This window comes from Akebia trifoliata, chromosome 3 (assembly GCF_017979445.1).
Source record: "Akebia trifoliata isolate Shusen 1 chromosome 3, ASM1797944v1, whole genome shotgun sequence".
Lineage (NCBI taxonomy): Eukaryota > Viridiplantae > Streptophyta > Magnoliopsida > Ranunculales > Lardizabalaceae > Akebia > Akebia trifoliata.
In genome coordinates this window covers 9,033,120-9,059,597 of record NC_141377.1, presented here as the reverse complement: position 1 = coordinate 9,059,597, position 26,478 = coordinate 9,033,120, and the positions used below count along the sequence as shown (strand labels likewise).

General features: G+C 35.8%; 1 protein-coding gene and 1 pseudogene across 4 annotated transcripts in view; one reads left to right on the top strand and one right to left on the bottom strand.

The window, feature by feature from the left end:
• Positions 1-207: 207 nt before the first annotated feature.
• LOC147405909 (phosphatidylinositol 4-kinase gamma 7 pseudogene) lies at positions 208-4,299 on the top strand (annotated as a pseudogene). The gene is made up of 2 exons (XR_015176141.1): positions 208-418; positions 1,941-4,299. The product of XR_015176141.1 is annotated as a phosphatidylinositol 4-kinase gamma 7 pseudogene (transcript).
• A 3,692-nt stretch (positions 4,300-7,991) lies between these two features.
• The window catches only part of CRLK2 (Protein kinase superfamily protein), a 29,280-nt gene continuing 10,793 nt past the window's right edge, over positions 7,992-26,478 (bottom strand). For all 3 annotated transcript variants that reach the window (XM_086433794.1, XM_086433795.1, XM_086433793.1), the window contains exons 3-8: positions 12,282-12,435; positions 10,611-10,737; positions 10,158-10,243; positions 9,983-10,054; positions 8,656-8,859; positions 7,992-8,578 (exon numbers count right to left, since the gene is read on the bottom strand). In XM_086433794.1, the coding sequence (XP_086289920.1) occupies positions 8,276-8,578; positions 8,656-8,859; positions 9,983-10,054; positions 10,158-10,243; positions 10,611-10,737; positions 12,282-12,435 (946 nt within the window). In that variant the 3' untranslated portion in view covers positions 7,992-8,275. The remainder of the gene's footprint in view (positions 8,579-8,655; positions 8,860-9,982; positions 10,055-10,157; positions 10,244-10,610; positions 10,738-12,281; positions 12,436-26,478) is intronic.

The following is a 26,478-nucleotide window of genomic DNA, read 5'->3' as shown; positions in this document are numbered from 1 at the left end:
TAATGGGTTTTTGGGAGGATCATTGTTGTCAACGTGATGAAGCTGAGTGCCTTTTAAGTAATTTTCTAATGGTCTCCAAGAGAAGACTAGAATAAGGGTACGTTATTGGTTTAAAAACATAGAAGGGTATGTTGAAAATTCACTTAAACCCGATGGGGGCAGATCTAAATTATCTTTAAAAATTTACCCTTTATATCCCTTCTCACCTTAAGACGAGTTGAAGGAGTCAAGAAGAAGATTTGGAGGGGATTGGGAGGGGAAGTTTTCTACTTTTTGGCTCAGAAGAGTAGATTGTTGAAGGTTCTGTAACTCTTATCCACGCCGTTGATCTGATCATCGAAATCATGGAGAGGAAATCGACGGCTGGTAGTGTTTCCCCTTCAAGCTTTCGTTTCATCTTTCCAGATCTCGCTTTCTGGTGAGCTTTTTTTCTTGTATTTTCGTTTGTTTTTCATTGAGTTATCTCTCTCACTTTAGGGTTTTTCCCCCCTTTTCCTGGAATATCGATTTATTTAATCAACTCAGTCCAATTACACCCTTGGGTATTCGAAGATTTGCTTGAAATGTTATGGGTTTCTTCCCAAATCTGAATTTAATTTGGGTTTTTGATCATTTTTGCAGAGATTTATCTTTGATTTGAGTCGAAATCACTTCGATCTTTCAATTTCTTTAACGGTTACAATTTGAAATGGTATTAGACTAAGTTAAGAACGAAGAGATTTAGTCGTTTTTGAACTAATTTTATTATATTTTTCTAAGTTCTATTCGCTCTCCATAGAATAGCCGTTGGAGTTGCAGGAAATATTTATTTATTTATTGAGATTATACCCTCTTCTCCTTTGTATATATGGAAGAGGTAGATCATAGGATCCAAATGCGTGATAATCTTTGGAATAATGCTGAAGTGACCTTGAGATTGTACTTCATATCGCACGTCCTGACATAGATGCTTATCATCGGGATACAAGTCAAAAAGCATCTATGGTTCCGACACACTTTCATGTCAGGATATGTGATATGTGGTACAATCTTGAGGTCACTACAGCAGGATTCTAATCTTTGCTAGGTTTAGAAAAAGTTGATTAATGTGAAGACCTATCATCTACCCAAAATATTAACTTTGTGATTAATGTAATACAAGATCACTAACACTATTGGGAAACTATCTGATACGAACCCAACCAATACAACAAAATATCGAGGTGTTTTAATTGTGTGGAAAGTTAAACCCATATCTCTGAGATCAGAACATTCCACATCATATCCATGGCGGCTCATTCTATAGCACTTTTCAGTCCAATACCCTCTCTTTACACCCCAGGTCGCCCCCTTCCACTAATACCCCCGCTGCCCACTTTGTAGCAGCTTTTACTTTGGTACCCTTCTTTTTGGGATCCCATATAACCCTTTCCCCAAATTGCTTCTCTTGAGGTTTCAACTTGAGAAGGGAAAATAACTTTGAAGTGGGCGGCAGCCTGCTTCAAAATTTTGGTACAACCCTCTTCCTTGGATTACACGTGGCATTTCCAAGGAGGTATCCCAAATATTGATGAAAAAGTAGGGGTGTGAAATAGATATAAAAATCCCCGTGTCATGCTGCCAAGAGGGTTCTACGGAAATTTTGATGCGGGCTGCCCGCTTCAAAGTTGGACTCCTGGAGAAGTGGTGTTGGCTCTGTACCAGATGATACTAATCCAACCAATACACAAAAAATACCTAGGTCTTAATGGTGCGAAAAGTTAAGTCCATATTTCTTTGGGATCATAATACTATTTGTAACTATCATGTCTCCATTATTTCCCCCATATTTTGGTTGAAATAGAATTGATAATACTTTTTTTAGTTGTTATTTGAGCAAAGGAAATTGTTTATTATTATTCTTTATTGAGAAACTTAGGGAATTTGTGTTAATCTCTTATCTCGTATTAAATCTTTTGCAGATATTGGCCCTTCTGCATTGCCCCGATGTAGCAATCTCTTTCTCTGACTCCATGCCATTGTGTCATTCATTCTGATGTGAGAATCACATGGGCAATTGGAATTCGACTCATTGATTAATGGTGGTTTGGGAAACATACGTCTCTCTATTACACACAGTGTCGGTGTTTGAGTTTGGCGTTCGCTTGAGAGAGGAAGGATCTCTCTGCTGCTGCCACCGCCAGCCTCGAAAACCACCTGTTTTTCTCATCTTTCCATGCCGTCTAACTCGAATAGCCCTGTTCAGACACAGATGGCAGTCTCTGCACTCGAAGGCTCCATCAGTAACGAATACCACAGTAACAAGAAAATGGAGGGAAAACCAGTGGGGCGGAGGCGAATATTTGTGCAAACTGACACGGGTTGTGTTTTGGGATTGGAGGTAGATCGGAGTGACAACGCCCACACGGTGAAGAGAAAGTTGCAAGTGGCCCTCGATTTCCCAACTGAGGAGAGCTCATTGACATTTGGGGATCTCGTGTTGAAGAACGATATTAGTGCCGTTCGAAATGATTCTCCTCTTCTCCTCACTAGGAATTTACTTCACAGGAGCTCATCAACTCCGTGTCTTTCCCCTAGAGCAAAGGATCTTCAACAAAGGGATCAGAGTGGTCCAATTGAAATATTAGGGTTAGGGCGGTCAAATCGCTTTGCTATTACAAAACAATTAGTGAAGGACATTGTTAAGGGGATTAAGATTGGTGTTGATCCGTTAGCTGTTCATAGTGGGCTTGGAGGAGCTTACTATTTTAGAAACAGTAAAGGTGAGAGTGTTGCGATTGTGAAGCCTACGGATGAAGAACCCTTTGCACCAAACAATCCGAAAGGTTTCATTGGGAAAGCTCTTGGACAGCCAGGTCTTAAACGGTCGGTTAGGGTTGGTGAGACAGGTTATAGAGAAGTCGCGGCTTATCTTCTTGACCACGATCACTTTGCAAGTGTGCCCTCTACCGCACTAGTCAAGATCACACACTCGGTTTTTAACGTTAACGAAGGTGTGAATGGAAACAAGTCTCATGAGAGGAAGCAAGTTAGCAAGATTGCATCTTTCCAGCAGTTCATTCCTCACGACTTTGATGCTAGTGATTATGGGACTTCGAGCTTCCCGGTTGCCACGGTGCATAGGATAGGGATGTTAGATATTAGGATCTTTAACACTGACAGACACGCAGGAAACCTTTTGGTTAGGAAGCTTGATGGGGTTGGGAGGCTTGGTCAGGTGGAGCTCATTCCAATCGATCATGGCCTTTGCTTGCCAGAGAGCTTGGAAGACCCGTACTTTGAGTGGATCCATTGGCCCCAAGCATCGATTCCATTTTCCGAGGACGAGCTCGAGTATATAATGAAGCTTGATCCATTAAAGGATTCAGATATGCTTCGTATGGAGCTTCCCATGATTCGGGAGGCATGCCTCCGTGTGCTGGTTCTCTGCACGATTTTCCTAAAGGAGGCAGCAGCTTTTGGTTTGTGTCTTGGTGAGATTGGCGAGATGATGAGTAGGGAGTTTAGGAGCCCCGAAGAGCAGCCAAGCGAGCTTGAGATTATTTGTATGGAAGCAAGAAGGTTGATAGCGGAAAGGGACTCATCATTCTTTCCTGAAGCCGAAGCGGGTGATGAAGAGGAGTTTTTGTTTGACATGGATTGTGAGCAAGTCGAAGCTGACGGTTTCATGATGAAAGAACCATTTCATTCGAGTTTCAGATGTGGGAATGGCCGAAACCCACTCTCTAAACTGGTGGAGAGCATTGAGGAGGAAGAACAAAGTGAGGGCGAAGAACAGTCTGTAAGGGTGGATGAATTTAAGTGTCCACCAGTTCGGGTTCCTGCCCCAACTGTTTCCAAGCTTTCCACGTCGCTGAAAAACACAAGTATAGGTTCAAAACTAGGAGGAAATTATTTAGCAGGCACTTCGTCGGGCAATATAAGGAGCGTGAATGAGCATTTACCCGGGAGCACGTGTTTTGTGAAGCTGGCGGACATGAACGAGGAGTGGGGTCCTTTCCTCGAGAAGTTTCAGGAGTTGCTGTATCCTGCATTTGCTAGCCGGAAGTCTGTGGGAGTTGGGCAGAGACAGAGACAGAGGCTAGGAACTTCATGCCAGTTTTGAGTCGGTTATCTGTGTCGTTGGATGTAAAATAAATAAATAAAAGAGAAGAAAGAGCAAGATGAATAAGATTTGGTTTTGTTTCTCCTGGATGAAGGTATTGTAGTTGAATTAGTTTGGGAGGGAAGTGTTGTAAATATTCTTAGAATTTGAAGGACTAGAGAGTATGAATCATCTAACAATTTGAAGGGGATGAGAATGTTTGCTTTCTTTTCTTTCTCTCTTTCTCTGCTGTTCATTTATGTGTAATGGTCCATGAGTTGCTGATGTTTTGAATTGGTTCTCTAATCTTTTTTGATTGAACAACACTACTTTCATTTATTTGATATTAGATGCTTGTGCTTTAGTGTTGTTTAGAATGCGAGATCTCATTAATGGAAAATGAGATTTTCATGCACAAATTGGGGATTGTCTCAGGTAGAATTTCGTCAAGTAGAATCTGATATCCTCTTTAGTGTACAGTTGAATCCTAAATTCTCTATTCGAGTGGAATCATGTTGGGTCATGGTTTGAATCTTGCAATCTAAATGTTGGACGTTGACCATGTGTTCTGTGTTCAAGCTAGACTCCCAGTACGTCTGAATGAAATTTTGGAATCAAAGCCGAGTAGAACATGGAGTCCCGAAGGGGCTGTAACGTCTTGAGAATCGTAGAACTCGCATGGACATTTGGGTGAATCTAAAGACCCTATTCAGCCAGACATTGAATGCTTATGATATAGAGCTCACCACTTTACGAGACAAATACAAATTTTATCACATATGGATCACAATCACACTAGAGGTATAGATTAACACTAACTTTCAAAGGATGCTTTAGAAACAATTTGATCTTGAAAACAAATGGGTTTTTTTCTTTTTTTAAAATAAAGTATAATATATTGAAAAGAGGAAAATAAATTACAAGGAGGTTGAGAAAGCTTTACAAATAGCAGCAAAGAAAATGAAGACTATAGCATTAATGATTACATAAAGAGTTCCATCTCAAAACAAAATCATCAAAAGTTAATCCCGCGAACTCTATGTTCTGTTTTGACTAAAGGTATAAAAAGTCCAAAATTTATAAGAAACTTGCTTGAAAGGTATTAATCTTACTGTTGAACACCCTGTTATTTCTTTTATTCCAAACCTCCCATGCAATAGTCAAGGGAAACATAGCCCATAGGAACTATTTTCTGGTGTGGAAAACATTACTGGTCCACTCTACTAACAACAAGGAGAACTTACGGGATAAGACTTAATTAATATGGAACAGACCAAGGAAAGTTAACCAAATATTGTAAGAAAATGAACAATGAATTAAAATATGATCAACAAATTCTCCATCCCTCAACCAAAAGGGGCAACAATTGGGAGTGATCCAACCCTGAGCAATTAGATTATCCAACGTAAGAATCCCATCAAGGAAAGCCAACCAAACCAAAAAAGAGACTTTAGAGGGAACTGACTTGGACCAAATGATGGATCCCGATAGGGATCGCTCTGCAAAATGAGTGAACCACTTATAGAAAGACTTGACAGAGAATTTCAAATCCCTAGCCCTTATCTATTCACACTTATCCTGTTCGCAATCGTTGAGGTGAAACATATGTAGGAGATCAAGGAAAGATGTCACCTCAATTAGCTCCCAATCATTAAAGTTTCTCCTGAACCCTAAATCCCAAGTAGGACTAGACTCGTTGTAAGTCAAACACTGCTGGATTAAGCGATTCTTCCTAAGAAAACAAGCGTACAAAAACGAAAATTGAGTTGCTAGAGGCGATGTGCTGCACTAGGTGTCTTCCCAGAATCTAACTCAATTCCCCAAACCCGCTTTGAACTTAATCCCTCTCTCGAAATCCTGAATCATTTTAAGAACCCCTTTTCAGACGCTACATCCATACGAATCTTTAGACTCGCCGCTATACCAACCTAATCTTCTCTCCCCGTACTTGGTTATAATAACTTTCCTCCATAAACTGCCCCTTTTCTCGTCGAACCTCCAAAGTCATTTTCCTAGAAGTGTTCTATTAGCTAGTCTAAGCCCCCTAATGCCCAACCCCCCGTTTTTCTTGGGCCTGCAAATCACTTTCCATTTAATCAAATGATACTTCTTCGTGCCATTCCTATCATTCCACATAAAATTCCTCGTGAGACTTTCCAATATAATTTCGACGAACCTCGAAAGCATGAATAACGATAGAAAGTAAATCGGGATACTTGTTAAGGTGTTTTTGATCAAAGTTACTTTCCCTCCTTTCGATAGATAATTGGCCTTCCACGTGCTCAATCTTCTCTCTAATCTCTCAATCATGCCATCTTAAATTTTGATACTATTGTAGGGTGTTCCCAACAGTAAGCCCAAGTAAGACATGGGTAGGGTGTCATACCCACAGCCCAAAATTGTGGCCATCAAATGAATATTTTTCATCTCTCCTACCCTGAAAAGCTTACTCTTCTGCAAATTAATGTGTAATCCTGACATAGCTTTGAAGCAGCACAATAACACACAAAGCACCCTCACCTGGTCCCTCGAATGCTTCAAAAAAATTAGTGTATCATCCACGAATTGAAGGTGAGAGATCAATGGTCCGTCATTCACCTTAAACCCCTAAAGCTTACCTAAATTGATTGCTCTATTAAACAATCTACCCAAGGCTTCGGCTATAATAAGAAACAAAAAATGAGATAATGGATCCCCTTGCCTCAACCCTATCGAACCCTTAAAAATTCCAGTCAGACTCCCGTTGACGAGAATTGAGTAAGATACCGTAGTGACACATTTCATAATCCAACTGATTCACGTCTTTCCAAAACCCATCCTCCCCATCATATACTCTACGAAGTCCCAACTCATATGATCATAAACCTTTTGTAAGTCAATTTTCCTTATCATCCCCTCTTTCTTGTTCTTAATCATAGAATCGAGACACTCATTAACCATTAACACTCCATCCAGAATTTGTTTTCCCTTAATGAAAGTCCATTGCTCATCACCGATAAAACTAGGGAGAACTATTTTTAGCCGCGAAACTAGTACTTTGGATATAATCTTGTACACTGAGCTCACCAAACTATGGGTCTGGAATCTCCTAACTTATCCACCTCAACTTTCTTAGGGATCAAGGTCACAAAAGTACTATTAAGACTATAATCCAGACACTTCAAATCTTGCAATTCCCTGATAACCTCCATGAAATCTTTCTAGGCGATATCCCAACAATGTTTGAAAATTTCCATATTAAAACCATCTAACCCCGGTGCCTTATCCCCACTCATCGAGAAAAAGAACTGATCTAACCTCCTCCTCCCCTATTTGTTTTTCCAACCACACCCTCTCCTCCTGGTTCAAAGATTTAAAGTTTAGATTATCCAATTGTGGTCTTAAGGATTCCTTTTCCTTATACAAATCTCTGTAAAAGCTCACCACCCCTTCCCTAATTACCTCTTCACCTTCCCTTAAGGTATCATTGATGTAGAGTTTGTCCATCTGATTACTTCTTCTATGGAAGTTGGCTATACTGTACTCAATGTTCACACAACTTGAGGATTATCCAACAATCTAGACCTTGGGATGCCAATTTACTAGGGCTGATGGTATCGTTTTCCATGTAAAAGAACATTGTTCTTATATGGGAGATGTAGGTTCTTACCTTCCTCTACCAAGACAACTTTCTTATTTCCGAGCAATAATGGCCTGTGGTCACAAAAGTTGTTTTAATAGTTTTCAACGACTTGGTGATGATAAGTTATGGTGGTCCTCGGAGCCATAAGAGAATCAAAAGCCCACAATGGATACCTTCGAAAACCATGTAACCCACAGCCCAAAGGCCATTAGAGGTTGCCATCACAGGACTACATTAATCCATAATGAATGTCAAATCAAATTATTTTCGATTTCTCTTAACAAACAAATAAAATAACGAGCAGCATTAACCGTGCAAATAACTTTTCGATTAACTGAAATACTCAGAAGTGTACCTGTACATGCTTTTAAGCTTCCCTCTCACATGAACTGAGAGCCAACAATTCTCAATGGAAGCAATGATGACTATTTATCATGAAAAGGCTTTTACCCATGTGAAGGATGTAGACAAAGAGTATTACAAAACCATTCCATACAAAATTCAAGTTGATAACCCATCTATGTCAAAGACACTATGGTCCATCTTCTCAGATAAAGCAAAGCTCTCCGAGGCAAAATGCCAAATTGGAATTACTGGTGTACTCTCTCTTTCTTGCTGGCCATGTTGCTTAACTCCACTTGTTGATGCTCTATCCGTCTTATAACCTCAGGAACATCTCCTCCCATAAAAGACATGCTATCTTCCTTATTAAGGCGTCGATGTGTTACCTTTGATATGGCCTGTGAAACATCTCCAATCGAAGGGCGCTTTCTTGGCGATTTGTGCAAACACTTGTGAGCAATTCTTGCGAGGAGCCTCACCTCTTCGGGATTGCACTTCCCAACAAGTTGTTTGTCAAGTATTTCGTCTACTCCATCCGAACTCATGGAGGCCTTGAAAATAAAATATAAGTATTGCGGTTAGTTTTGCACTAGAGGCTTTTCTACTAGGATGGGTTCTTTGGACTTACGAGATTGACGAACTCCAATAGGTTTTGTTGAGGGTGGATGGCGGTAATGAGTTCGAAGAGGATAATCCCAAAACTATAGATGTCACTCTTCTTTGTGAACTTGTTCGTAGTCATGTAATCTGGGTCTATATAGCCATATGTACCCTTTAGGCCAGACTTCCTCCCATCGAAGACCTCTTCCTTGGACAATCCAAAATCAGCAACCTGATTTGAGGGCCATGTGAAGATCAAACACATGAAAGGAATTAGGAAAACAAAGGCATGGTTGCGAATCATCATAAATGTGAACAAGCATTTTAGTTGCTTCAAGTTTTTCCACTTTCATAGGTGTAGCCATCATGAATGTGAATGTGAATGTGCATGCAAGCGGAGATGATTTTCCTCTTTATATTTCTAATTATTTATCAGAGCTTCTATTGGCATCCCAACTTTTACTTATTACACCCCAATTAAAAATAATGAAAATAAGTACATGGTTGAGAATAAGTAAAAGTTAGGCTGCCAATAGTATCTCTCTCTTTTCTTTTCTTTTTTTCTAGATTTCTATGTTTTGGCTTTGGGATTTTATATGAACCGGATCATAATTGTAAACAAGTACGGAAATTTTTTTTAATGTGTTGTAAATTTTTTGTAATGTTTGAAGAGTGTTTTAATCTTTAATTGGGATGAGATAAATGATTTAAGAAATTGTGGTGTAACAAGTAAAAGTTGGGGTGCCAATAGCTGCTCTCTTATTTATATCCAGTGCAAATATGGACCTACCAGGTGTCTCACCTATGACAATGAGTCAATATTTCTAAAAAATAATGGCTGTTGGATGACCAACCATAGGATTAATGTGTTATTTTTCCGACTTGTTGGATTGTCAAGAAAAAATAAGACCCAATTTTCAAATTGTTGCGATTTTTTGTTATTTTGATATCTGAAGTGGGTTTAATCAAGTGGATTTTTTGGATTGGAATACATGTGCAGTAAACATGACTAACACAGGATGAATTAAAAGAGAAATGCAGAATGGAGAGTTAAAATACAAGCATTTGGATACAGAACTAAAGGTACCAAGCCAATGATGAATATAAGTGCTCATAACAGCTAGATATCACCAATCAAACAGATTTATGGTCCAGGTTCAGTAAAGGGTACACCAAATATTCATAAAGCAACACTTCAAAAATGTAACTGAATTTCACGATATTCTTTTTTTCAAATACTAGCAGTTAAATGTCCTATATATATGGGATATCTTACTAAACATCTAGACTTAAACATGGCCATTTATCAGTTTTTTTTTTCTCATAAAAAAATTCGACTAATGCAATCATCATACCTTAGCCCTCATCGATTTTTCCAACAGTATATTAGCAGACTTGAGATCCCGATGTATGACAGGCGGAACAGCCTGGTCAAAGAATTGCTTATTTTAACTCTCCAGGTTTGCTTTTCCTGAAACTAAATCAATGTTTTTTTTTTTTTTGAACAATAATTTATATCACCCAACGTACCCCTTCATGAAGATATTCAATTCCATGTGAAATATCGAGAGCGATTTGAAGCCTTTCTTCCCAGCTCAAAACTTGTTCGCCTCCATCTGAGTGCATTTACACCAACAAATATTCGAATAAAGTGAGACTCCACCACACGTTAATTGATTCAATAAAATGAAAAATGGGTAGTTAAGAGTGGTGGGCAAGAATTATCCCAAAGAGCCCAAAGAACCCATTTTGCTATCTAGGATGTATTATCTACTAAGATGGAGAAATTGGTAAGGATATTTCTCTTCGAATTAATGCTTGGTAGCTAAAATCAATACACACTTTAGAGGCATTATGCGACCAATACCTACCAATTAAACTAAGGTTCTTTTTTATTTGCAGCACATAGTTCTCTGAAACATATTTCTATGTAAGTGAATGAGCTTTCAAGGAGAATGAAAGAAAAAAGTGACATGAACTTACTATATAAAAGGTTCGCCAAACTCCCGTTACTCATATATTCATATATCAACATGTGCTGACCTTTATCTACACAATATCCAACCAAATTCACAAGATTCCGGTGATGGAGCCTACCTAGCAAAAGTACCTACAAAAATACCAGATTAAGCTCACAGATGGGCTTTCCATGAAAATACAAAGTAGACTTTAACAACTCATTACTATTTTAAAGACCACTTTATTTTGTTTCAAAATGGGAACAACTTAGCCTACACCATTTAAAATTGGATCGATAATGACAAAGCATTGGAAGTTGTAATGAAGCAGAACCACGATAGGTAGACTAGGGCAATACAGGGTCTTCAAAGCACTTTTATTTATTTCTTTCTTCTTTGTGTGTGTGTGTGTGTGCGTGCATTCTCAATCATATCTTGTATTCTCTTGAATCTAATTATAATGTACTTCATATACTAGTTGAACTCTGGTAATTAAACAATTCAGTTAGTCCCAATCAAATTTGCACTATTCTATCTTTCCAAGAGATGGAAAGTATGCAAATTTGTTTCTTGAACAGATGAAGGAGATAACACATTATTGTTTCTTGTATTTTTACATTGAGCTGTTTCTAGATGCTAGAACTTTCTTCACACGATAGAACACATTTTTCTATAAAGTTGAAAATATTATAAAACAGTACCAATTGAAGATTTAGTCCTAATTATTTTTATTTGGCTTATAAATTGGAGTTATGAGAAGAAAATAGTGAAGCACTTGAACTCTAAACCATTTGGGTTTGGCCAAGACGGTCAAAGTTGAATTTACTTAGCCTTAGCTTTTCTTTTTGTCTGATTCAAACTAAAATCCCCAAAACAAATAGGTAACACTGTAATCAAAATCTAAGCTTATACCCACCAGGGTTAGCTGAGATGGTAAGAAGCGACTGGGTGTGTTCCTGACGTCGTGACTTTGAGTCTTTATATGCCCCTCCACAGAAATGTGGCTACTTAAATGTTGTAACATGTGACACGGTGGGATGGTGTGTGCGGCCCCAGGGAGATTAGTCTCACCAAAGGTGGGGATACTCCCTGGGTTACCAAAAAAAAAAAAAAATTATGAAGCTTAGTTTTTGAAAATAAAAGTGGGATCCAAACAAAGGTTAAAATTTAGATCAGCCTGGAAATGGAAATATTTCTAGATTTCTAGTTGTGGAAATACTGTTAATTATAAAAGTAATATGGAATTCAAAAAAGACAGAGAAAATATGATTTATAAGTTTGGGAAATTAAAAAACAAGTGGAAAAGCATACTTATAATTCATAAACTAAAATTAGTAATCATTTAAAGACTTACTGTTAGCTAGAAATAGTTCTTAATTATAGAAATTAGATCATGCTTGTAATTACCAATGAAAGTTTATATACATTAGTGATTCAAAATTACATGCAGTAGGTCCTCCATTACATGTCTTATTGACTACTACTTTGTTATTTTCTATATATAGTATATTTATTCCAAATTCAAACTATACATATCAAGTAAATGGAAATTTATTAATAATATTTCTTTTTGGTTCCCATGGAACTGGAAATATTCCAGTATGTTTCCTAAATGTATCTAGAAATTCAATACCACGGCTCTAAGTACCTTTTTATTTTTATCTTTTGACAAGTATGTTGTAGAAATCACACTTACCTCTGTTTGGAACTCTTTCTCCCCCTGTTTTGAATTAGAAGCAAGCACCTTCACAGCTACCACTGCACTTGTAGCCATGGTAGCTTTATATACTGGACCAAAAGATCCCTGACCTAAAAGAGTTGTAAAATTCTGTGTGGCTTTTTGGATATCCCTATAAAACACAATGAATTAGGACAGTACTTTCTCATGCATATAAGCAATAAGCAGGTTCATATCATCCGCAATTAAATTGTAGTTTTGTTTTCTGATTACATGAACATGGTACTTGTGAAGAGAAGATTTGTTTTTTTTTATTATAAAGGGAATCTATACCAAGATGTTGCACATAAAGCTGAAGATAGATATTCATTATTAATCAACAAAATTGAAATATAGCTTGACTCAAAATTGATTCGTTCGGTCAATGTAACAAGGATAATACATTTCTGCTAAAACATTGGTATGTCAAAAATAACTTGACACACAGATTAGGAAGGCTACCATTAAACTTTTCAGCATGCTTTTACTAGTATTGTACATTTTAAAGTAGCATGTTTGTCTCACTTCATATCTTTTATCACATGGGTTATAAATTTCATGGCAAGCTATATATGTATGGATGTTTTCATTAGCACATTTAAGATTTCTGTTGTAGACAACCAATGCTCATGGTTGCCACATAAGATGTGCAGGACTTGTATGTTATACCGTTATAGTCCAATCTTCATGTTAGAGTTGGCACGCATTGTTGCATGATTGTGAAAGCTTTGCAGCACAAAACGAGATTTAAAATGGAGAAATAATTGATTGAAGATTGGGAATCTCACTTTTTTCGGAGAAAAGAACTTGCATTATGCAAGGAAAGGGAAGATTTCTTTGATGGGAAAGCCAACAAAAATGGCCACTTCTTATTATTATTATTTTTTGCAATCTTGAAAAGTCTTCCCGAAAAGAAAGGAATGGTTTCTGATGTAGGAAAAATTTCTCTGAGAATAGAATTTCATGGTCAAATCAACCTATCCAGATCTGGCCGTGTTGATTCAGTTTGAACGAGTCAACTTCGTTTGACCAGCCTGGTTCAAGTTGACCTGGTTGGGTCCATACTCAACCCAATTTTGATTTCAGTCCTATGTGTTCAATCTATTTCAATTATAAGTAATTTAGACGTTGTTTAGTTAATTTCTATTTCAACATTAGGAACTTTCTAATTTGTTTTTAGGTTCCATTTTTTTTTTTCTAATTTCGTTTTTATTCTTTAGGCTATTATTAGAAGTGTCCAAATTGAGTTATAATAGATTTAGAAAGTTGGTATTATATATAGATTAGAAAGTTACTTTTTAGTATTTTAAAAGGTTTCTAAGTTGTTATGATGGAGTTATCTATACAAGGAGCTCCGAAAACGAAATTCAATCAATTCAAATATATCAAAACTATTCTCTTTTATCTCTTAGTTATTATTTATAGTTACTTTCTAGTTGTCTACTTTATCTTCTTCAAGTTATTGCTTGTTTATCAATTTTTTATCTATTGATACAAATTGATTTTGTGTGTTCCATTGAACACATTCTCTTAATACCTTTCGAATCTATTGAATCTCGTGTTCAAGGCATGGTTCTCAACATCCTTGAGAAGAAAGGGTAAGAGAACCCTTGGAGATGAAGGCCCTGTTCGTTTGAGCTTCAGGAACCAGTTTTTTTTGCTTTTAAGCCAAAAAAACTAAATAAATGATGTTCGTTTGGGCTTTTTTGGTTCCCGCGAATTTCATTTGAAGCTTAAAAATAGCTCTTAAAAGAAGTCGCTTAAGAAGGATTTCTTTAAATGGCTTTTGCGGGAAGCCAAAAACGTAAAACGGCTCAAGTGTAGTTAGCAAAATACCCTTCATCTTTAATCAAATTTCCAACCAAACTTAACCTTAAAAAATGAAATGAGATTACTAAAATACCCTTCATCTTCCAAAATACCCTTCATTTTTACCAAAATACCCTTCATCTTTAATCATATTTTCAATCAAACTTATCCTTAAAAAATAAAAAAGGAATTATCAAAATACCCTTCATCTTTAATTAAATTTCCAACCAAACTTAACCTTAAAAAACAAAAGGGAATTACTAAAATACCCTTCATCTTTACCAAAATATCCTTCATCTTTACCAAAATACCCATCATCTTTAATCAAATTTCCAACCAAACTTAACCTTAAAAATAAAATGAAATTACCAAAATACCCTTCATCTTTACTACAAAGACCAAAAGCAATTCATCATCACTACTTTATTACCAAAACACCCTTCATCTTTATGTGGATGTTGGATTGTGTATTATGCATGTATTTTCTTTATCATAAGTTCATTTTTAAGAGGATATGCTGCCGAAATTTCGATAGAATTATAAAATTTATAAATTTATTTAAATTGAAAATAATTATTTTTATAATTTTTTAATATAAATTTATTATATATATATATATATATATATATATATATATATTTAGTGTAATTATATATTTATTAAGTATTCTGCTCATTTTTTGTGCATTCTAGGTGCATTATCAACATTAAGGGTATTTTGATCATTTTACTAGAATCCATCAATAAAAAACTGTCAAACGAACATCAATTTCTGGCTTATGTGCTTCTGTAACGAACAAACTTCTGTTGGATGTGGCTTTTCAAGTTCTGGGCTTATGCTTCTTCCAGAGACCAGCTTTTAGAGCTGGAGCTGGCTTCTATAAAAAACAAACTCGAAGATTCTAAGGATTCTCACCATCCCTCCCTCAATTCCCCTCAAAACTCAACCTTAGGATACCAATTAGTCAGACCGAACCTACTAATTTTCAAAATCCTGCCCAAAATTTTAATCATACTCAAATCATACCTTCCCAAATTGCATCCCATGTCCCCCTAAATCATCAAATCAATCCTCCACCACCATCACATCGAAACCCTTCCAATAATCTGTTGAATATTTTCAAAATAAAATAAGTATTTTGTAATTTATTGGTTTGTTTTTCCTTAAGTTAGATTTTGAGGTTTTTTGTGTATATAAGATTTAGTCCCACATTGCTCACAAGTAAGAAAGTGGTATACCTTATAAGTAATAGTCAATATAGTTAATTGTATTTGTGTCACACCTTTAGACTAGTGTTTCGAGGTGGTGCGAAGCACCACCCGCGCACGTGCGACGTGCGAAAGGGTGATTGGGCGTTTAGGGCGTATTAGGCGTTTTGAGGCGCACTTCGCACGTACGCATCGTTGTGAGGAGCTGGGGAGCCTTAAAGTTTTCAAGATATGAAACCATCCAACGCTTGTGGTCGATCCGTCACGTATGATGGATCGGATGCGATCAGCACCGTATGATCAAGATCAGGAACCGATTGGATACGATGGATCGAATTAATACCGGATCGAGAACGATCCGATGCGTTGGATCAAGGTTGTACCTGATCAGAACGATCAGGTGCGATGGATCGATATAGTACCTAATCAGAAACGATCAGGTGCGTTGGATCAAGGTAGTACCCGATCAGAAACGATCAGGTGTGTTGGTTCATGATTGGTATCCGATCAGGAATGATTGGATCCGTTAGATCAAATGGCAACTGATCGTACGCGAACAGAGCCACTTGATCAAACAGATTCAACTAAAAGGTGTTACTTAAAAGTCATGAGACACATACCTTCGATAGGGTGCAATCTGGATCGTTAGATCTCAGATAAGACACAATCTAGCGGCTATTAGACCAAGAGACATTAAATCATGATTCTTGGTCAACAGACACAAAAATGGCTATACAAAGCCAACCAGAATTCAGATTTCTTCACTGAAAAATTCTATCTTCTCCTCTTTCTAAGCTTAAAATCTAGGCATCATCAGTTTCTTATTTTTCCGAGTGTTCTAGGCTAAATCGGATCGTACATAATCTGATTTAGTAAATTGAGTGTAAGGCTTCTTTGTATCCTGAAGGCATTTGTTCATCGATCCCTTATGTACTTTAGTTCAACCAGTAGAGGAGAATATTTATCTAAAAGAGATCGAATAAAATTCGAGCCTGGAAGTTATTTTCTTCCTTCATCGAATTACTCCCGATAGTTTCCTACAGTTTTAGACAAATACTCTTTTATTCGATGGAGGCTTCGACTATTCATTCTCTCCAAATGATGAATCAAGATATGTCACGTCTTGATCATTTCAATGGACAACACTTTACTATATGGCAACAAAAAGTGTTGTTCTTCCTCACTACATTGAACATAGCCTACATTCTAGATGATGATCTAGAACTCATTCTTGAGGCTACTCCAGAAGACAATACGGAATTGAAAGAAAGGTGTAAGAAACAAAAGGCTAATGATTTTCTGTGCAAAAACTACATTCTTAATGCTCTCTCCAATTCGATATACGATATCTACCGTACAGTCAACTCAGCCAAAGATTTCTGGAAAGCCTTGGAAAAAAAATACAAAATAGAAGAGGTAAGTAATCAAAAATTTCTTATTAGTAATTATTTTGAGTTTAAGATGTCCAACGACCAACCGGTTCTGTCCCAAGTATATGAACTTCAATTAATCGTTGGGGACCTTAAGATTGTCGGAATCGATCTTCTAGAAGATTTTCAAGTGGGAGTTATCATATCAAAGCTTCCTCAATCCTGGAAAAGTTACAAGAAGAAGATGAAGCATGAGGAGAAGAAGTATACTTTGGAATCTCTACAACGTCACCTTCGTATAGAAGAAGATGTTCGTAATAGAGAACATAAAGATGAAGAAATAGAGAAAACCAAAGTAAACTTGATTGAGGGTGATAAGCCCAAGAAAGTTGATTTTAGGTTAAAACCTAAGAAAACTTCCTCCTTCAAGAAAAAATCTGATAAAAACAAGAAGAAAAACATCAAGTGTTTTTATTGTAATAAGCCTGGTCATTATGCACGAGAATGCCGACATCGAAAGAAGGAATTCAAGAAAGAAGCAAATACAGTAGTGATAGAGGAACCAATGGTTGCAACAGTTTCCCATACTCGTTCACTTGCAAATGTTGTGTCAAACAACAGTGGTTGGTGGGTTGACACTGGAGCAACAAATCACTTCTGTAATGATAAAATTCTCTACACAAGATATGAACCTTATGGTGAAGGTACAAAAGTGAAAATGGCAAACAGTTCTCTTTCCAACATTCTCGGAGTTGGGACTATAGGTCTTAGATTCACTTCTGAAAAACCTATACTTCTTTTCAATGTTTTCCATGTTCCAGAACTCTCTAAGAATCTCGTGTCAGGAGACCTGCTTAATAAATCAGGTTTCAAGCTTGTGTATGAATCGGATCGACTTACCTTGTCCAAGAACAATGAATTTGTGGGACATGATTATTCTTGTAATGGCATGATACACCTAAATTTAGATAATGAAATTTCTTCTGTTTTGTATATTGTTGATTCATTATGTTTGTGGCATGGTAGATTAGGACACGTTAATTATGGTTTAATTAAACATATGATTAATCTAAGACTTATTCCTAAGTGTAACTTAGAGAATATTTCTAAATGCCAAACCTATGTTCAATCTAAGATAACGAAAAAATCCTTTAAATCTATTGAAAGAACTTCTACTATCTTAGAGCTTATTCATAGTGATGTATGCGACCTTAATAGTAAAACACGTGGAGGCAATAGATATTTTGTTACCTTCATTGATGATCACTCAAGGTACGCATATATTTATTTAATGAAAACTAAAGATGAAGTTTTTGAAAAATTTTGAATCTTTAAGGCAGAAATTGAAAATCAACTTAATCATAAAATTAAGATTCTACATTCTGATAGGGGTGGTGAATACTATCCAAATGAGTTCATTAAATTTTGTGAAACTCATGGCATTATCCATCAAGTTACAGCTCCTTACACGCCACAACAAAATGGAGTTGCAGAAAGAAAGAATAGAACCTTAATTGAAATGGTAAATGCTATGATTATCAGTTTAGGATTATCTTACCCGTTAGTAGGTGAAGCAATTATTTCTGCTTGTTATATTTTGAATAGAGTTCCAACAAAGAAAAATAATGTTACCCCTTATGAACTCTGGTTCAAAAGGAAGCCTAATCTTAATCGTCTCAAAGTGTGAGGGTGACCTGCCTATGTAAGAAAACCCAGCCCTAAGAGACCAAAGTTAGGAGTTAGAACCTACAAGTGTGTGTTTATTGGTTATTCTCAGAATAGCCTAACTTATCGTTTTTTAGATTTAGAAACTAGTGATATCATTGAATCTGTAGATGTAGAATTTTTTGAGAATTTGACTAAGTCAAATCCTCATGATCCAATTTCTGAAAATTCTATTCCTAAACAGATTCATCAACCTGTTCAAGATAACACTAGTGGTGACTAAGGTTCTGATCAACAAGATTCTGAACCTAGGAGAAGTAAGAGAGCTAGAGTTGAACGCACATTTGGACCTGACTTTCTGGTTTATCTTGTCGAAGGAGATAAATATGAAGTCAAGAATATTACTAGGTTCATATTAAATGTAGAGAGAGATGAACCCTCTACATTTTCTGAGGCTATGAATTCTAGAGATTCATTATTTTGGAAAGAAGCCATTAATGATGAGTGAATTCGATTATTTCTAATCGGACATGGATTCTCTCAGATTTACCCACAGGTGCGAAAACGATAGGGTGTAAATGGATTTTTAAGAAGAAATTGAACGCAGATGGATCAATAAATAAGTTTAAAGCTAGATTTGTTGCTAAGGACTTTAAATACAGACACGGGATAGACTATTTTGATACATATGCTCCAGTAGCTCGGATATCATCTATTCGACTACTTATTTCTCTTACTTCCATTCATAAAATGGTTATCCATCAAATGGATGTAAAAACAGCTTTTCTAAATGGTGATTTAGAAGAAGAAATTTATATGGAGCAACCGGAAGGTTTTGTTAAACCTGGTAAAGAAAAGAAAGTTTGCAAACTAATTAAATCACTTTATGGTTTAAAGCAAGTTCCTCTTCAATGGCATGAGAAATTTGATAAAATAGTCTTATCTCATGGTTTCAAAGTGGATGCTGACAAATGCATTTACTGCAAATTTGAAAATAATATTGGCGTCATTATCTGTCTCTATGTTGATGACATGTTAATCTTTGGAACTAACATTGAATGTGTAGAAGAAACCAAAAGGTTTCTATGTACTAATTTTGATATGAAAGATTTAGGGGAGGCTGACGTAATGGTAGGAATTAAAATTCTAAGGAAAGACAATGCAATGATTTTGTCACAATCTCATTATATTGAGACAATTTTGAAGAAATATGGTCACTTTGATCATAAACCAGCCCCTACCCCTATGGATCCTAGTATCAAATTAATCAAGAACACTGGTCGTGCTAAAACTCAATTAGAATATGCCAGTGTTATTGGGAGTCTTATGTATGCTATGCATTGCACAAGACCTAACATTGCACACGTAGTAGGTGTCTTATGTCGTTTTACTAGTAATCCAAGTACCGAGCATTGGAATGCTGTATCTAGAGTTTAAGGTACTTGAAAGGGACTTTAGACTATGGACTACATTATCAAGGATATCCAAATGTACTTGAAGGGTACAGTGATGCAAATTGGAATAATGTCGAGTGAAATTCGAAGTCTACAACTGCCTAGATCTTTACGTTAAGTGGAGCTGCTATTTCTTGGGCATCTAAGAAGCAGACTTGTATTTCGGACTCTACTATAATATCAGAAATGATAGCATTGGCAGATTCATGTAAAGAGGCAGAGTGGCTTAGAAATCTATTAATGGATATACCATTATGGAAGAAACCCACTCTAGCTATAATGATCAACTGTGATAGCCAGGCAACATTGTACAAAGTTAAAAGTAAAGCGTACAATGGAAAATCAAGGCACATAAGCCTTAGACATAATTTTGTGAGACAATTACTCAAAAGTGGAGTAATTACAGTCAACTATGTGGAATCCAATAGGAATTTAGCGGATCCTTTAACTAAAGGACTTCCAAGAGATATGATATCTAAAACTTCTAAAGGAATGGGGCTAAGGTCTATAAAATAAATCAATCACTTTTGATGGGAACGCAACCTTTGTCTTGAAATAGATAGACAAGGTTCAATGGGTACAAACAAGTCAAATAAGTGGTTTAGCAGGACACTAGTACTAATTTACCCCATTTTCTAAATCTAGTGTTAGTTTCTGCAAGATAAAGGATGGATGCAAATCCTTAACAAATTCTAAAGTTTTAAGTAGTGACTCGCAGAATAACTTCAAGTGAACTTACCTATATGAGTGAGGAAATCAGGCCGTTTCCTATGAAAGCTAGACCGTTTCTAAAAACACTCATGAAAATAGGACATAGTGCATGGCCATTAATGTGCAAAGCAAATAGAACACTCAACCTCATGGAGAAAAGTATGTGTGAAGAATCCGGCTCACCTCTAAGGGTCCTTGGTTCAAGATACGTTCACCACAGCACCTTGACAAAGCTCTGAGTATTTACACTAAGTGAAGGTTCAAATCCAAAAGATACCTCTCATCTATGTACTAGTCTCTACGACGATGCCAAAATTTTTGTAAATTGATGTAATCGTTTAATCGTTCTTTAGTTGTAAGAACTACGGAAGCTTGAGCCCTATTTGGGTACGTAGGCAGCCAATTAAGTGGTGCAGCTGTTTTAATATTATATATATAATTTTAACTATTTATATTGTGAAATAGTGGGGGATTTGTTGAATATTTCAAGATAAAATAAGTCTTTTGTGATTTATTGGTTTGTTTTTCCTTTAGATTTTGAGGTTTTTTGTGTATATAAGATTTAGTCTCACATTGCTCACAAGTAAGAAAGTGGTGTACCTTATAAGTAATAGTCAACATAGTTAGTTGTATTTGTGTTACACCTTTAGGCTTTGATCTAGTGCTTCGAGGTGGTGCGAAGCACCACCAGCGCACGCGCACGTACGACGTGCGAAAGGGCAATTGGGCATTTAGGAAGCATTGGGCGCTTTGAGGCGCACTTTGTACTTAACACGTACGCATCGTCGAGAGGAGCTGGGGAGCCTTAAAGTTTTCGAGATACGAAACCATCCAACGATTGTAGTCGATCCGTCACGTATGATGGATCGGGTGCGATTAGCACTGTATGATCAAGTTAGTATCCGATCCGTTCCCGATCGGATACGATGGATCGAATTAATACCAGATCGAGAACGATCTGATGCGTTGAATCAAGGTAGTACCTGATCAGAATGATCAGGTGTGATGGATCGGTACAGTACCTGATTAGAAACGATCAGGTGCGCTGGATCAAGGTAGTACCCGATTAGAAACGATCAGGTGTGTTGGTTCATGATTGGTATCCGATCAGGAATGATCGGATCCGTTAAATCAAATGGCAACTGATCGGATGCGATCAGAGCCACTAGATCAAACAGATTCAACTAAAAGGTGTTAGTTAAAAGGCATGAGACACATACCTTCGATAGGGTGCAATCTGGATCGTTAGATCTCAGATAAGACACAATCTAACGACTATTAGACCAAGAGACATTAAATCATAACTCTTGGTCAACAGACACAAAAATGGCTATAAAAAGCCAACTAGAATTCATATTTCTTTACTGAAAAATTATGTATTCTCCTCTCTCTAAGCTTAAAATCTAGGCATCATCAGTTTCTTATTTTTCCGAGTGTTCTAGGCTAAATCGGATCGTACATAATCTGATTTAGTAAATTGAGTGTAAGGCTTCTTTGTATCCTGAAGGCATTTGTTCATCAATCCCTTGTGTACTTTGGTTCAACCAGTAAGGGAGAATATTTGTCTAAAAGAGATCGAATAAAATTCGAGCCTAGAAGTTATTTTCTTCCTTCATCGAATTACTCCCGATAGTTTCCAACATAATCTCATTTCCCAACCCCAAAACACCTAGCCAAACTCACAATTGGACCAATTCAACTATGTTGCAACCCTCACACAACCCCCCTAGACCCTCCACCTTAAGGCCCAACCTCTACAACACTCTTACACGTTTGCTCAACCCTCCCGTACCCTTCCCCATCCTACTGCACCCTTTCAGAACTTTTTCCAACACCAAATCTCCTCCAAAAATCAACATTCAAGATTATATTTTCTAGATGAAATTGATTCCCATCCCACCCCTCAACCCAACTCATGCACATACTCACTTTCCACCCTTTCGAGACCGGAAAACCCACCACAACAAAGTGAGTATGAAGAACAGTTATCACTGGAAGTGGATTAGAGCGAGAAATGAATGGAGAACGAGCAAAAAAAAACATTTTAGAACTCGAGGTCGACTTATTTTTTAATCAAATATAGGGGGTTTGATGTAGGACAAATTGCTCTTGAGAATAGAATCTTCATTGCCGAATCATCCTATCAAGATATGGTAGAGTTGACTCAATTTGAATGAGTCAACTCGATTTGACCAACTTGATTCGGGTTGACCTAGTTGGGTCCATACTCAACCCAATTTTAATTTCAATCCTATGTGTTTAGTCTATTTCAATTTTGAGTAAATTATAAGTTGTTTAGTTAATTTTTATTTCAACCTTAGGAAGTTTCTAATTTGTTTTTAGGTTTCTATTTTTTTTTCTAATTCCATTTTTATTATTTAGGTTATTATTAGAAGTGCTCAGAAGTGTCCAAATTGAGTTATTATTAACTTAGAAAGTTGGTATTATATTATATATAGATTAGAAAGTTATTTTTTAGTATTTTAGAAGGTTTTTAAGTTATTATGATGGAGTTATCTATATAAGGAGCTCTAAACATGAAATTCAATCAATTCAAACATATCAATACTAATCTCTTTTATCTCTTAGTTACTTTCTAGTTCTTTGCTTTATCTTCTTCAAGCTATTTCTTACTTATCAATTTAATATATTGATTCATATTGATTTTGGGTGTTCCATTGAACACAATATGATGGGGATATCAAAGCTTGAAGAGTAGATTTTTTTTTTATTGGCCCATAGTCTTAGTATAATGTTTAGGGGTAGTTTGATAAACTTAATTTGACTTTTATTTAAGTTTATAAGAATAAAAAGATTAGGAGAGAGAAAGTTATGAAACTTAAGTTAATTATTTGGTATTTTAGACCCCTTTTGATTACGCTTCTAAAATTTGCAATCAGATTATGCTATAAGAAACAACTGTAAAAAGCTGGAACACTGAAGAGCTTGTTTGATGGTCTTATAAAAGTATTGTACTATTTACCAGAATTTGGTAATTATTGTTTGATACAGCTGCAGGATTCTGCTGTATTCTGGTAAAATAACCAAAATACCCTTAATGTTGATAATGTACCCAGAATGCACCAAAAATAAGCAGAATACCCTTATAAATATATAATTATACTATATACATATATATATATATAGGTCCCGTTCAGCACCAAACATTTTGGCCTACATTTTAGCCAACCATTTTTGTCCTACATGGATTAGAAGTTTTGGAATGGGATGATTTATGGTGAGGATGATCTCTACGGTGAGGAGATCATCCTCACCAAAAATCAGCCCATTCCAAAACTTCTAGCCCCATGTTTACAAGTTGAAAAATCGTGGACCGTCCATTTTTTGTAAACCATTTTTGATGGGGTTAGAAGTTTTGGAATGGGCTGATTTTTGGTGATGATGATCTCCTCACCGTAGAGATCATCCTCACCAAAAATCAACCCAATCCAAAACTTTTAATCCATGTTTTGAAAAATGTTTTGCCAAAATGTTTGGTGCTGAACATTTCCCTATATATATATATATATATATATATATATATTAAAAAATTATAAAAATAATTATTTTAATTTAAATAAATTTATAAATTTTATAATCCTATAGAAATTTCGACAACATCTCCTCTTAAAAATGGACATATGAAATTTTCCTGATAAATAAAATATTTGCATAATACACAATCCAACATCTGCATTACATTTAAGAATCAATCACATTTAAGGAAATTAATCACCGAATATCATATATTTTCATCAATCAAACCAAATAATACACTACATTTCAAATTTCATCAAATTTATCAATTAAACTTCAATAATCCATCAAATTTCAGATATTTTCATAGATCAAGCCAAATAAACAACCACTAAATTTTAGATGTTTTCATCGATCAAACCAAATAAATAACCACATTTGTGTTTTTAAACTGAAATAATCCACCAAATTTTAGATTTTATCATTGATCAAACTAAAATAAATCACCACATATGGTTGTTCATTTCGATTTTTAATAAATTGATAAGAAAATTGCATATTCTTTCATCAATTTAACCAAGATTAATGAAAAACAAGAAAATCATAAAGAACCAGTTCGAATAATGAGATAATGATGAAACAACTACAAGTCACCCAAATCGTGAAAAACCAGTTCAAATAATGAGATTTTAGATTTTTTTTCATCATCCAAACCAACTCAACATGATTTGGGTGATGAAATGACCCTAATAGTGAAGAACAAACATAAATTTGAAACCAGTATTATATGCACTAGGCCATCCGACAGGCCATTGGGTAAGCCATTGGGTAGGCCATTGGGTAGGCCATTGGGCAGGCCATCTAACAGGCCAGCCAGCAGGCCATAGACATGAATGATTCTACACATTTTCTTGTTGGTGACAAAACCAAATAAAGAATCAAAAGCATACAAAAGTTACAAAATAAATCAAAATTAATGACAGATAAATCATACTAAACAAAGCTACATTAGGATTTCAATTTATTTTTTTTCCAATTCAAATTTGAAATCCAACAGATGTTACAAACTACATAAAAATTAATGACAGTTAAATCATAATAAACAAAACTACATTAGGATTTCAATTTATTTTTTTCCAATTCGAATTTGAAATCCAACAGATGTTACAAACTACATCAAAATTAATGAGAGATAAACCATAATAAACAAAGCTACATTAGGATTTCGATTTATTTTTTTCCAATTCGAATTTGAAATCCAACGGATGTTACAAACTACATCAAAATATCGGGATTCGATTAGATTATCGAATACCCGATAATATTCGATTCAATTTGAGCTACATTAGAATTTCGATTTTATTTTTTCCAATTCAAATTTGAAATCCAACGGATGTTACAAACTATGTCAAAATATCAGGTATTCGATTAGATTATTGAATACCTAATAATATTCGATTCAATTTATATAAAAAAAAAATTATAAAATTATAAATTAGATTATCGAATACCCGATAACATTCGATTATCGGATACATGTTCAAGGTGTATAAGAAATTTATAAAAGCCTCAACTAAACCCTTGATTTTGAAGATAAAAAACTAGTCTTTTTTACATACAAATCGAAGGTTTCTATGGCTAAGGTTGAGGAAAGAGAGGATACCTGAACAATCGCTGCAAGAGAAGATGGTGTCGAGATCAACTACTGTTCAAGCACTTTGTTTGAGGGTTAGGGCTGTGTAACCTTCTGTCAAGAACAAAAGAGTAAAAATGGCTGAGGGTTAGGACTCTGTGAGGATCTGTCGAGAAAAAGATCTAGAGGGCTGTGGTGTGTGAGGTTCTATCGAGAAGAAGATCTAGAGGGCTGTGTGAGGTTCTATCGACAAGAACAACTACGTGTTGTCAAGAAGAAGAAAGAGAGAGAGTTGTGCGAAGTTTTTTCGAGAAAAAGGGCGTGATGTGTGAGGTTCTGTCGACAGAGGAGAAGAAAAGAAGAAAATTATATTGGGGGCATATCGATCATTTCACTTCAACCGTTTGTCAGTGTTTGCTTCTTCCGCAAAAGCGACTCTACACAACTTTTCATATTTACGTTTAAAAACACAATTTCTTTAAACAAACGGTGATTATCCATGGAAAAGCGGATTCACAACTCAAACGCTAAAAAAAGCGCTTTTAAAAGTGTTATCAAACACCCACTTAGTTTTATAAGGACTTTTGGTTGATTTTTTTTATTTATATATATTGAATTAGGATTTATTGAAGGAGAGTCGTGAATGAATAAAAAAAACATAATTGTTTTCTTGTTTTGAATATTCATGCATTCAATGTAGTTAATGCCATGGAAATCATTGGGGTGATTCCAAGGTAAATATCATTTTTTTCTGTTCTTTAATTTTCTTTTTATCCTCTATCTTCTTCTTCAATCCATATTTTTTTGTTTATTTGTGAAAGATCAAGAAACCATCAATAATCCATTAAG